The sequence below is a fragment of the Calypte anna genome, chromosome 1, assembly GCF_003957555.1.
Source record: "Calypte anna isolate BGI_N300 chromosome 1, bCalAnn1_v1.p, whole genome shotgun sequence".
NCBI lineage: Eukaryota > Metazoa > Chordata > Aves > Apodiformes > Trochilidae > Calypte > Calypte anna.
In genome coordinates this window covers 182,391,911-182,405,463 of record NC_044244.1, presented here as the reverse complement: position 1 = coordinate 182,405,463, position 13,553 = coordinate 182,391,911, and the positions used below count along the sequence as shown (strand labels likewise).

At 38.7% G+C, this 13,553-nt stretch overlaps 1 protein-coding gene across 1 annotated transcript in view; it reads right to left on the bottom strand.

Moving 5' to 3' along the window:
* Window positions 1–13,553, bottom strand: part of CWF19L2 (CWF19 like cell cycle control factor 2) — a 61,876-nt gene that overhangs the window by 18,659 nt on the left and 29,664 nt on the right. Inside the window, exons 11-12 of the mRNA XM_030450319.1 lie at window positions 8,118–8,243; window positions 6,718–6,855 (exon numbers count right to left, since the gene is read on the bottom strand). Coding sequence (XP_030306179.1) covers window positions 6,718–6,855; window positions 8,118–8,243 — 264 coding nt within the window. The remainder of the gene's footprint in view (window positions 1–6,717; window positions 6,856–8,117; window positions 8,244–13,553) is intronic.

Here is a 13,553-nt window from a genome sequence, read left to right as displayed (position 1 = left end):
TGTGCTCACAATATATTTTGAGAAGCTTCAATAAAGAAGAATAAACTATTATTTTAGAATATAAACCTAAGTGACATATGTCTACATCCCATCACATTTAAATTTATTTGGCACTCAGCACTTCTTGTTCACAAGAAGATCACCCCAGAAAACAGTCTTTCTGATCTCAAACAGCATTTGCTCAAGCCACATCAAGGCAGAATTTTATCAAGTAAATTTTATATACAACTCTAATCTCCCTATGACCACAGACATCTGAATTCATGTGGGCATCTCTATGTTGATCTCTCTGTCTCAGAGCTGCGATGATATCTGTATTTGTGTAATTCACCATACAGACTTTTCCCAAACCTACTGTCCCAGAGAAATATAAAAATATGTCAAACACATAGTACTGAAGGATTTTAATATAACAATACACAGACTGCTTTTAAGGCCTATGACATTGACAGGAAAATGTTATGAATCATGCTGATGAGAAAGGCAGATCTGGGTTACCTTTGAGCAGCTGAAGTCAAACCACAAACAAATAGCAGAGTGCTGCTCAGTGGTTAGGGACCATGCTCACATTTGCTTCACTTATGTTAAACGAAAACTGTAGATTTTGCTGTAATTAGTTATTAGGATAGATAAAACTTTATATGCAAGTCAGTGAAATTTAAGCCAAACAAAATACCCACAGCCATAGAATTCTGCTATTAAAAGGGTAGCATTAACTTTACAGTTATCCCTGGTCATAACTTAAATGCCTAGAAAAGACTGCATTGAACATGTCTTCATTTGCAGTATATCTTGTAATTTCAACATAATTTATGAAGGTTTATCACATACTAGTAGCAGCAGCACATTCTGTTTTACTCTAGCTTTTAAAATGTTTCTAGACTATTATTTTGGTCTGTAGTGATGGAAATGCAAAGATGTGCAACAGGTAGGTTGATACAGCAAGTATAAATGGTAAGACTGTAAGCAATTCTCCATTTTTACAGACTTTAGAACCAAGAAAAGGCAAAATACAAATTCCCTTTTTGCAAACCTCTAATGCCAGCATATCTCTTTACTACACCCACAGATGAAGGTCAGCATTACTAATACTGTTCTGTGTTCTTCACTACTTTAATTCATGTTAGAGGTAACTGCAGAGATATTTAAATCAAATAAGTTTATGGTCAAAATTTATGTGTAATTTGTATTGAGAAAATGTTCTAGAAATCAGTCACTATACACCCACAAGCATTTATTGACATAAGTGAAAGAATTACGTAAGTCTTAGCAGCATGAATTTGGGAAAATTGAACTATTTGATACAGTCAAGAGCAGCAGGAACCACAGACAGTTTACTTAAAGCTATCATTAGTGAAAACCCAAGACATTACACATACTTTGTACTATAAAACTGTAAAGGGGGAAAAAAAAAAGGTTTTCAAATATTTTGATTTCTTTTTTTTTGCACCCTACAGTGATACTTCAGTACCAGTGACATGCCACTAAGCTTTCCAAGCTGAAAAAAAAGTAGAAATAAAGTAACATCAAAGTGTTTTTTTATTCTTTAGGCGTAACAGTGAAAAAGAATCTGATTGAACTCCTTCTTTTTCTATGTATCCAAAAGATTAGTGTTGAGTTTTATGTTTTGTTTACAGAAAGCTTTTTCACCACTGAAAACTAAAGAGTTGGCACTTTTTAATGACATTCATAAGGGTAATATCAATGCATGGGATGGTTGTAAGAGAGGTGGTATTTCAAACCGAGATAACTGACATCAGTATCAACCTGCTGTTAACAGAAGGAAGAATAGGATATAGGTCTCATGTACAACTGGGTTTTATCAGAACCACAACTAGAAAAATAAGAATGGGGCAGCAGGGAATAAAAAATTGGAATTTATTTTTCATTTATATTTAAAATGTAAGTTTAACAGGCAAACAAACAGTAAGGAGATCACATTTCCTCCATCAGATATCTTGAGAAAAGGAAATCTTACAGGTCATGAAAAAAAGGACTGGTGAGTAATGCCTGACCATAACAGATGCATAGTCAGTGAATCTGAGTGGGAGTCAGGCATTAAATAAATGTTTTATCAACCTTTATTTGCCAATGGGATTACACAGAGGCTTCACAAATAGAAATTTTGGGTCTACATGCTGCCATTTCTTCCAAGTCCCAGTTAAGAAAGTAAATCCTTCTATGAATAATATATTTCTATTTCAACATCCCCATCTCCATTTACAAAAAATCACATTATGTTATTATCTGTCCTTTGAAATACCATTGAAACATTAAATACCAGGAAAGTAGCATTCATGTGGAACAGAGCATTCAGCTGTCTGAAAGCCAGAAAATATGCCAGTGTCTTTCTCATTCCATTCCTCTTTGTGAGAGCAGTGCCTGTTTCCTCAGTCCTCAACAGCCATGTGGGCTCGAACTTTTTTTTAGCATAGTTCTTAGCATAGTATTTCTTTTCTTTAACACAGGGCAAGTGGTAAAAGCTCTGGGAAAATCCATGAGGTAAATAACAGGGCTGTATTCTATCCACTTAGCTGTAACCACTGCCGGGCACAGCCACAGCTGGATGGGGACAGACACCGCTGGCTGCTGCAACAGGACAGAGGAGCAAACAGGCTGCACAGGACTGAGGTGATGAAGACAGGGACAGCTCAACTTGTTTGCTCACATTGTTAAAGTCACATTGAATTAAAGATGGTAGTAGAGATGATAGCACTGCATAACCAGAGCTCTAAGCCTCTCCAAAGAGAGCCACTTTGTTGCAGAGCACTGAACATTCACTGGATTGAACAAGATGTAGACAATATGGAAAAATATAATCTGACCATAAAAAAAAGAAGCTCCAAACAAAACAAAACCCTCCCCAAAACCCACAGTGAGATACACCTGGCTGTATTATGGTAGCAGAAGCTTCTTGTACAACCAAAAAAACACTTCATCTTGAGCAGAATTGAAAAAAACATCTATTTTCAGCACATTCTCCAGTACACTTCACAAGTAAATAAATAACATGGATCAATCTTAAAAGTTTAGTTGAGAGCTAGCTATTCATTCAAGAAGCTTGATCTAAGAAAACAGATTGATGCATTTCATCTTTGCCTGATAACAAAAAACAAACACAGTATACAGCATATATACCCAAAGCTTATCAAAGTCTTCAGAGCTTCAGAGCCCTCCCAAACTAAAATAATGCAGCTGCATAAGCCAGGAAACACAATACCCTCTTGTACAATTATTTTAAAAAAATTATCCTTTAAGAAAACAAAACCAATCTCTCAAAAGAAAAACCTTTAAATGAAATCTACCAAACTCAGCTTCTCACTCTAACCCAGTGTGATCACTTTATGTTGCAAAATCCATCTCCAGCAATGGCTAAGAAGTATGAGGAAAAGCATAAAGAAGACGTGTAAGAACTGACAGTTCTGATACACACTGGCAGCTTTCAGCATTTCACTGTGGAAATCCTGAACCAAAATCCTGTCTAGCTATCACTAATTAATATTTACCAATGAAACTCTACTTCACAAAAGTGCTGTATCCTTTTTCCTCCCACTCACAATTAAGGCCCTCATAGCATTTCATTCTCTATAGCACGAATTCTACAGTTTGTTTCTCCACGGGAAAAAGAACCAAAAAAACCCAACAAACCAACACTCCTTCATGTTAGGCTTTGCTCTGTGACCACTTTCATACAGAAGTGAAAACAGTTGCTTTCTATTACACTTCTATGTTAATTGTGTGTTCGATATTACCAGATACCTTTTTCCCCACTGAAGCTGAAGAAATTTTGGCTTACTTGGTTCTTCTTCAGATGGCCATGGTTCTGCAACTCTGACCATAGGGTAATGCTTTATGAGCTTGGGCTGCATTGAAGTTATGGGTGCACCCTGGATGCACTACAGCAGCCTTATATGTTTAAAATGTTTCCTTTATTCCCTTCTTTCACAATTTCCACCAGGATTGAGACATTGTCTGCAGATTCTCAGGGACTCTCACTCACATCAAACAGTAACAGCCCATTGCAGTATACGCACAGTTCACTCAGCTTCATGATTACCATAATTTAGTACTCATCAACCGTGACTTTCATCTGAATTTATTGCCTCAAAACCTGTGGTGGGATCTGTTTCTCCTTCTCTACAGCATAATCTCCTGTGTCTGAGCCAGACATCTCAATTCCTTTCATACCCATAATGTCTGTCTGACGGCATTCAGAATAGGACAGATGACTCACACCACTAAAATATGTACATCTCTCCAGTGACTCTATAAACTGAATCTTAAGAATCAGTTCAGATTTAAGTTTCACAATGTTGGAAAAAACCCAGCTTGGTACTCTGAAATTCTGTAATTTACAATTTACAGTTACCCCAATTTTTAACAGACCTGAATAATTCTGTAGCCGTAACAAACTGTCAGGTCATAAAGTATCCTTTCCTTTATACAGGTTATGTATGTGTTCAACATATAGGTTCTTGATGAATCCACTAGTAACCTTTAATAACAAAAAAATAACCATTGACTCTTGGCCTCTGTTTTCTTTTTAAAGCTTGTCATTATACATGCCATCTTCCTCAGGAGAAATAAAGATTGTACTCAGAAGTTCACAGTTAACTATGTCACACCAGTTAAGTGAGGACCATTCAGTTTTAGTCAGTTTTCATCATTCATCTGAAATTCAAGTTTTTTTGATGTTTATAGATTTGAGCTAAAAGTCACTGACATTTAATTTCAGATTGTTTTTCATTTATTCCATCTAAATAATGGCTCATGAAAAAAAAACCAAACCAATCTTACCTCAACTATAAAGGATATTAATGCAAATAGTTCATTAGTATCTCTGGCATTACCTACCTTTCCTAAACGCACAAATCACACCTTGAGCAGGTTTTTTCAGAACCACACTCCTGCAGGCTTCTTGTTTCCAATGACTTTAATTCCTAGTTTTGTGCTTTTAGTGAACTCAAAATAATTACTTAAAGTAATTGCCTCAAGATAATGTTTCAGTCTTTCTTATCAAAGCTTAATTCTAAGTCTGCTAGGCTAGAGCTCTTTTCTATTCTCCTTACTTAGACAAGACAAGCACTTTTAAATAATGGTTGGGTTCTGGATTTGTTTTTACTTTTAACCTCCAGAAGCTCTGCTTCAACAATGCCAAGTGCAAAGTCCTGCTCATGGGTTGGGGCAATCACAAGCACAAATACAGGCTGGGTGGAGAATGGGCTGATGAGCAGCTCAACATGAGCCAGTAGTGTGCTCTTGCAGCCCAAAAAGCCAACAGTATCCTGGGCTACATCAAAGGAAGCGTAGCCAGGAGATCAGGGGAGGTGATTCTCCCCCTCTACTCCACTCTCCTAAGACCCCACCTGGAGCACTGTGTCCTGTTCTGGAGCCCCCAACATAAACAGGACATGGAGCTGATGGAGTCCAGAGTAGAGACAAAAAGATGATCAGAGCACAGGAAGACTTTCCTATGAAGACAGGCTGAGAGTTGGGGTTGTTCATCCTGGAGAAGAGAAGGTCCTGGGGAGTTCTCTTGTGACCTTCCAGTACCTGAAGGGAGTACTTGTACAAGAAAGCTGGGGAGGGACTTTTTACAAGGGCACGTAGTGATAGGACAAGGGAGGATGGTCTTAAACTTGAAGAAGGGAGATTTAGGTCAGAAATTAGGAAGCAATTTCTGCTTCCTAACCTGTGAGGGTGGTGGAAGCTGTGGGTGCCCCATCCCTGGAAGTGTCCAACATCAGGTTGGATGAGGCTTTGATCAACCTGGTCTAGTGGGAGGTATCCCTGCCTATGGCAAGGGGGTTGGTGCTGGATCACCTCTAGGTTCCTTTCCAACCCAAAATATTCTATGATTCTGTCAAATTTGAGAAGAAAAGACAATATTCAAAATCTGCTCTCTGGGATCTTGTCTGCCTTCTAGATAAATGTGAAAACAAAATTGTCTGTGGTGATACTAATTCCACGCTAAGAAGCTTTTTCAAAACCTTCTCAGTGATTCACAAAACACTGGAATGGTAATGTGGTAAAATTTGAAGTGTGCTAGAGAAAAGTGTGTATGTCATAGCTACTGGAAATCATCTCTGTCAAATATCTCCATGCCAAGCACAGAAAGTATCCCTTATTATTCACTTGGGATGACAGAAATGAGTAATTTCATTTGCATTGCAGTATCTGCCTGTGAGCCAGCTGCTCTTTTAAGTGGAATTGCTCAGGAAACTATAATGGATAAATCTGTGTGGTTTGGAACATAAGTTATCTCATTATCCTGGAAATTCTGACGGAATTTCAGGTAGTTTGCTTCAAATCTCATAGATTCTTGTAACATATAGATGGAAAAGATATTCTGAATACTAAGAAAATGCTGGCTTTATTTGTCACTAATATGGGGAAAACCTGCTTTTTTGGGGCATATATAACCTACCAATGTACAACACAGTCTATAAGTGTTTATCTCAAATGCATCAAATTCTACAGGCAGAGGAACAGCACAATCATTTCTATGAAGCAAATGCAGCGCACATTTCCTACATGCATGCATGTTTCCATCAGTCTGATAACATTTACCAGGACCATCTGACAGAAGACTTGATTATTATTCAAGATTATCTGAATTCTCAACCAAAAGCAACATACTGAGAGGACTGAGCCCTCGTGTCCTCCCTGGTGTTTTTAATAAGATGCTCAATTAAAAAGCCAGACACAACACCTTACCTTTGATGCCATACGCATGAAGAGTGAGTTCTGATCCTCTGCTGTTCTCATCTTCTCATTTCTGACCAAATCCGCCAGGTCCATACTATCATCATCCTGAAAATACCTTACTCTTTCTTTATCTACATGAGTAGGGACCTAGAAACAAACATTGAAAATAAATACTATATATCTACTATAAAATTCAGATCCTAATAATTTCAATTTCTACAGCTTTAAAGAATCACAAATCAAGCTAAGCACATCTGAAACCACTGGACTTGATGCTTCACTGGACCTAAGGAAAAGAAGACCTTCCCTTTTTTTCAATTGCATGAGTAGGTCCAAATAAAAATACAGCCTATTCCTATAATCACTATAACCCTTATATCCTTAAGCTATCAGAGCTAAAACATTAGTCTCAGAAAAGATGTACAGTAATTAACTGAAACAGTTAGCTCACAAAAATTGAATATTCCAACAACTATCATAACTATCATTATTTACAGAAGCTTTTGAAAATTTTCAAGTCGCAGACACTAGTGAAACACAGCAATCACAGACACTACTGAAAGCTTCTACAAATGTGGTGCCTCTGCTGGGAAATGCTGCCATCTTAGAGTGCACAAGAGAACAGAACTTGTCCTTTAGAGCAGGACTAAACTAAATCCTGAAGGAACATAGGGAATGGTCATTAACATAAAGCAGAGATGGCATTTTCCAGAATGGAAAGAAAAAGGAAGATGGCAATCAATTCCTCATCCTCTAGTGCCTTTCACTGCTCCATAGCAGTGTTACAAACTGAGCTGTCCTACTATTAAACAACATACTTGCTATAAATATGAGGTATTGTCATCTCCTCTTATCCCAAGAAGATCAAAATGTTAGTTTATTTACTGTTACAAGCAAATATGCTAAGAATGAAACACTGATATAGCTTTCAAGCCTCTCACTGTTACCCAAAGCTCTTTGTTACAAAGATTAGGTCATAATTTTTATCATAAGCAATAGCATATTTTTGATCAGGGGGCAAAAGGAGAACAAGCCTCTGAGACTCCAGTATCTCAGTAAAACCTTTCTCATTTTGGAAATACTCACCTCTACTAATCATCATTATTCACTTAACTTTATGTAATATAAACTATTTGGCTAAGAGACAGTGATAATTTGAAAAATTTACTTTTCCTTTAATATGCACTTAAATAAGCCCTAAAGTGATCCCCAGGGAAATGTAGTCTGAAAATAAACTTAATATATGCTTAATAAATATGTACTCTAACACTTGATTACAATAATCTTCAAAAAGGGACTTTTTAACTACCTATTAACATTCTGATAAGACATTAATTATAGCTTCATAAATGTAGAACTACAAAATCATTTCAGAATTACACTTTAATACTCAGATGTGTAAAACTTACCATCTGTCGCTTTCTCCGTCCTCCTTTTGGCTCCTGTGGTTCTGTTGGTGCTGCCACAGGCCATGCCCTTCCACTTTGATCTGTTCTGACAAGGACTACTTGTTCATCTTCTTGACGACTGGAAGCCTGTATCAGGATTTAAGATTAATTTTTTAAATTGATGATACAGACAAAAACAAAAGAAAAACCTAATTCAAAGTAAATAAATGTTTAGAATCCTAAACATTAAGTAACAGGTTATTTACATTTTGCATGTTCATTAAAACTCAAAGCAGACAGTACTACCCTATGCAAGGTATTCTTTTCCATATTCAAAAATACAGAATATAAAAATACATTCAGGTAGTTAAGTACAAAGTTAACAAATCCTTTCCAAATACTCTTGATTCTTCTCTCATAAAGTTTAATACCCAGAAGAAATATAACAGATTTGAAGACTTCAATAGATAATACTGAATACACTTCAACACCACCGTAACAGTGTATTCCTGAAACCCATCTGAAAAGTTGCACCACCACATTACCATTTCTGGGCTTCTTGTGAATTGGGTGGTGTTTGGTGTATTTTTTTTTTCCTTTCAAAACTTGAATAGCAAACTAGACAAAACATTAGCTTGTTCTTTTCAATACTTTTCATAACATGAGATACCTACAGCAGGTCACACAGGAATGTGTCCAGGGGGGCTTTGAACATCTCCAGAGAAGACTCCACAGCCTCCCTACACAGCTCTGTCACCCTCACAGTAAAAAAGTTTTTCCTTGTATTTATGTGGAACCTCCTATGCCCAAGCTTGTACCCATTTACCTTGCCCTCCTATCACTGGATGTAACTGTGAAGAGTCAGGCTCTGTCCTCCTGGCACCTGCCCTTTACGTATTTATAAGAATTAATGAGGTCCCATCTCGTTCTCCTTTTCTCCAAACTGAAAAGCCCCAGCTCCCTGAGCCTTTCCTTATGAGGGAGATTTTTCACTCCCTTAATCATCTTGGCCACTCTGTACTGCTCTCTTCCAAGCAGTTCCCTGTCCTTCTTGAACTGAGGGGCCCAGAACTAGGCACAAGATTGCAGACAAGGCCTCACCAGGGAAGAGTAGAAGGGGAGGAGAACCTCTCTCATCCTACTAACCAACCCCCTTCAAATGCACCCCATGATGCCATTGGCCTTCTTGGCCATGAGGGCACATTACTGGCTCATGGTCACCCTCAGGTCCTTTTCCCATTTACTGCTCTCCAACAGCTCAGTCCCCAGCCTGTACTGGTACCTGGGGTTTTCCTTGCCCAGATGCAAGACTTCACACTTCTCCTTGTTGTAATTCATTGAATTTCTCCCTGCCCAACTCTCCAGCCTGTCTAGGTCCCTCTGAATGGCAGCACAGCCTTCTGGGGTGTCAGCCACTCCTCCCAGCTTTGTGTCATCAGCAAACTTGCTGAGAAGACACTCTGTCCCATCATCAAGGTCACTGATAAAGATATTGAACAGGACTGGACCCAGCACTGATCCCTGTGGAACTCCACTCGTTACAGGTCTCTGGCTGGACTCTGCACCATTGGTCACCACTCTTTGGGCTCTATTGTGTTTCCTGTTCTTAATCCATCTCACTGTGGATTCTTGTATTCCACATTTCCTAAACTTGCTCATGAGGATATTATGGGAGACTGTGTCAAAAGCCTTGCTAAGGTCAAGGTAGGCTACATCCACTGCTCTCCCTGCATCTACCCATTCAGTCACAACATCATAGAAGGCTATCGGATTAGTCAAACATAATTTCCCCTTGGTAAATCCATGCTGACTATTGCTGATAACATTCTTCTCTTCCATGTGCTTAGAGATGACCTCCAGAACGAGACACTCAGATCATTTTTCCAGGGATGGAGGCAAGGCTGACTGGTCTGTAATTGTCGGTCTGTAATTGTCTGGATCTTCCTTCTTGCCCCTTTTGAAGACTGGAGTGACACTGGCTTTCCTCCAGTTCTCTGGCACCTCTCCTGTTTACCATGATCTCTCAGATATGATGGAGAGTGGCAGGGCAATAACATCAGCCAGCTCTCTCAACACTCTTGGGAGCAAGAAGGACTTAAAGACTTGCCTAGGGATGATTAATGCAAATTGGAAATATGCTAGTTTATGGATCTAGACAGCATGCATATATTGATTAAGCTGGGAAAGAGGTCTCTCTCTATCACATTTTAAATGTGGTTATCAGTGAATGCCCCCGGAAAGAGATAAATGTGTATTCAGTCACTTCCAAAAACATGAAGAAACACCTGGGAAAAAGAGGTTGACCACCATCATCTCACACCCCAGAAAAATTACAGAACAAGACTTTATGAAAGCCCATTCCAAGCACAATAGCAGCAAGCTGACTGGGAAAATCCAACATGGATACATGAATGGCAGATCATGCCTGATAAATCTGCCCTCTGTGGTGAGATGACTGGCTCAGTGCCCAAAGAAAGTTCCAAGAATCTCATTTATTTTGATGTCTGCAAGGTTTTCAGTGCAGTCTCCATAGTATTACTCTAGCTAAATTGGTGTGTTGTGTAGGCTGCAAGATGGGTGAAATATTGTCCATATTACCAAGCTCAAAGAATCTGTACATCCTTTGAAGACTCACTGGCACTCCTCATGGTTTAACAAGTGCCTTGGTACAGATGCCATTCCTCTGGAGTTAATAGTGTGATTAACTCAGCTTCAGCACCCTGAACAAGGGAGCAGAATGTGCTCCTGGCAAGTTTAGTGTGACAGCAAATAGATGGGACACCCACATTGCTGATACACCCAAGGGTAGGGTTGCCATTCAGAGGGAGATGAACAAATGGAAGAATTGGCTGTCAGGAATCTCAAACAACTGCTGTGTCTTGCACATGGGGACAAACTCATGCATCAGCATAGACTGAAGACAGACTGGGGGGGGGGCAATGCTGAAGAAAGATTTGGGGTTCTTGATTGACACCAAGTCAAAACCTGAGCCTGTGAGCCAGTAAATCACATCCTGAGCTCCTGTTATGCATCTTTTAGATTACACAAAGAAATGGAAACTCTAGATGTCAGAATTCTACCCTTAATCATGCACATGGAACTCATTACACCAACTTACCACCCACAGAAAAACTTCAAAAAAAGTAATTTCAAAAGATCTCATAAACCAGAAAAATCAGAGGCAAATGGGCAACTGAAACAAGCTTACTACATTCATTCTACTGAAACTACTCTAGATCTAGATGAAATGCAGTAGAAAAACATTTTCAAATAACTCTATTTTTAATGATATAAGTATGTCATATACTCAAGATATAAGATACTTACAGTGGTTAGAAGGTTAATATGAAAACTACTGATAATGTTGACCTTACTTTATCGGAATCCAAAAAGTAAGCTGCTAATTGCGTGCTTGCAGTTCAATCTATCAGCCAGTGACAGGTGAAGGGATAGTAAATACATTATTACTTCTAATAAGAAGGATCCTTCCTTTATTATTCTTTTAAGGATGGAGGAGACCCCTCAGTTTCCTTGTATAATAGAAACATTTTGCCAGATACTCTAAATCTTTATTATACTGGGCATCTTCAGAGTTGTAAGATGAGAAGCATATACCTGCCTCAAGGAATTATCTGCAAGTGAGGTCATCTTAGTTTGGATAGAAAATTTTAACTTCAGAATTCCTAGTCTGCCCTTCAGAGTTTAAGATCTTAGGGGAACCTACATTTTTATCAGTGAAAGTCATACCAAGCTATAGAATCATAGAATCATAAAATAGTGGAAAGGCATCTTTACAGGTCATCTAGTCCTATCTGTCTGCAGTGAGCAGGGACATCTTTAATTAGATCAGGTTGCTGAGAGCCCTCTCAAGCCTGATCTCCAATGTCTCTGGGGATGGCGCCTCCACCACTGCTCTAGGAAGACTCTTCCAGTGCTTCACCATCCTCACAGCAATGAACTTCCTAATCCCAAATCCAAACCTTCCCTGCTCTGATTTAAGACAATTGCCCCATATGCTATCACTGCATGGTCTTGTAAACAGTCCCTCCCCAGCTGCCTTGTAGGTCCCCTTCAGATACTGGAAGGTGACAATAAGGTCTCCCTGGAGTCTCCTCTGAGCATACTTCTTATGCTTCTGATTATGCCCCAAATACTCCAATTTTGCCAGAGATGAATGACTTAACATGAGTTCCATACCCAAACACAATCTGAATGCCTGGAAGCACACTTATCCCTAAGTGTTATCCCTGGTTAACTTACTTCAGAGCCAGTGATCACCAGTACTCTTGAGTACATAAAAAAGGGCTGTGACCACAGATTTAATTCAATATTTCCTTTTGTAAAAATTTTCTGGAGGAATATAATTCACTCATTTAACTTCAATGCAGCTATCTCCTGTAACTTCTCTACCCACAAAGCAGAGAGAGAAGGAGGTGGTCTGGAAAACTTGTACAGCAGGAGTGAAGAAAAGACATGGAAGACTCATTAAGCCAGACAGAATTTATCTGCAGGTATGAAAACGCAGCATTATCACATAGCTTAGTGATGAAAGCACTCCCATGGATTCCAGTCTGTCAGAAAAAATACCAGGGAACAGAATGAATACATCCTTTCCCCACATGACTACTTAAATACTTTATTACACCTCAGCTATTAGAAATTCAATTCCTGAGTACTTACAGTTGCAGCTTACACTCTTGTTGTCAAGTACAGCAAAGTGCTGAGTACAGTTCCATATCAGTCCCTTTATGCACCCAGACCTCAGTCTTCCCATACCTTCATCTGCTCCCACCAATGACCTTCTCATTTAGGATCAGAGTTACTATATTTTCAGTTTACACACATCCATTCAGATAACAGATGTCCTGTCAAGAGCCAGAGCATCTCAGCTCCCTTCAAAACAGGGACAACAGTACATTCCCATTTCATAGTGGTGATAATAAACATACACACCCACATAAATAAACCTAAACACCTAAATAAACATACACACCCACATATGTATAATAATATAAAAGGCAGAACTTCTTCACCAGAAAAAAAAAAAAAAAAAGAAAGAAAGAAAGAAAAGCCTGAGTGTTTATTGATTACATTACAAAGATGTTTAGGTTGTTGGTTAGTTAAATTAGAGTAATTACTGGAGACATCACTAACTCTGGTGTTAATTTTGTCAAATCTTATAAACAGTATTAATCTCAATTTGAAGCTGTTTTCTACCAAATGATGTCTGCTCCCTACCTCCAAATGTAAATCTCATTTTGCAATGCAAACCAAGATGTCCAGCCCTAGTCTGGCTCTAATATGCTATTTTCAAAGAATATGCCTACAGCACTACTTATTTCCATCATCAGCCAGATATCTGCCTCAGCTGTCATTTTTTCACAAGGTAAGTTGCTTTCTCTCTGCTGGGAAGGGGAGAGGAGGTGATTCATTCCAACAGGGGAAAAAAGCCACATG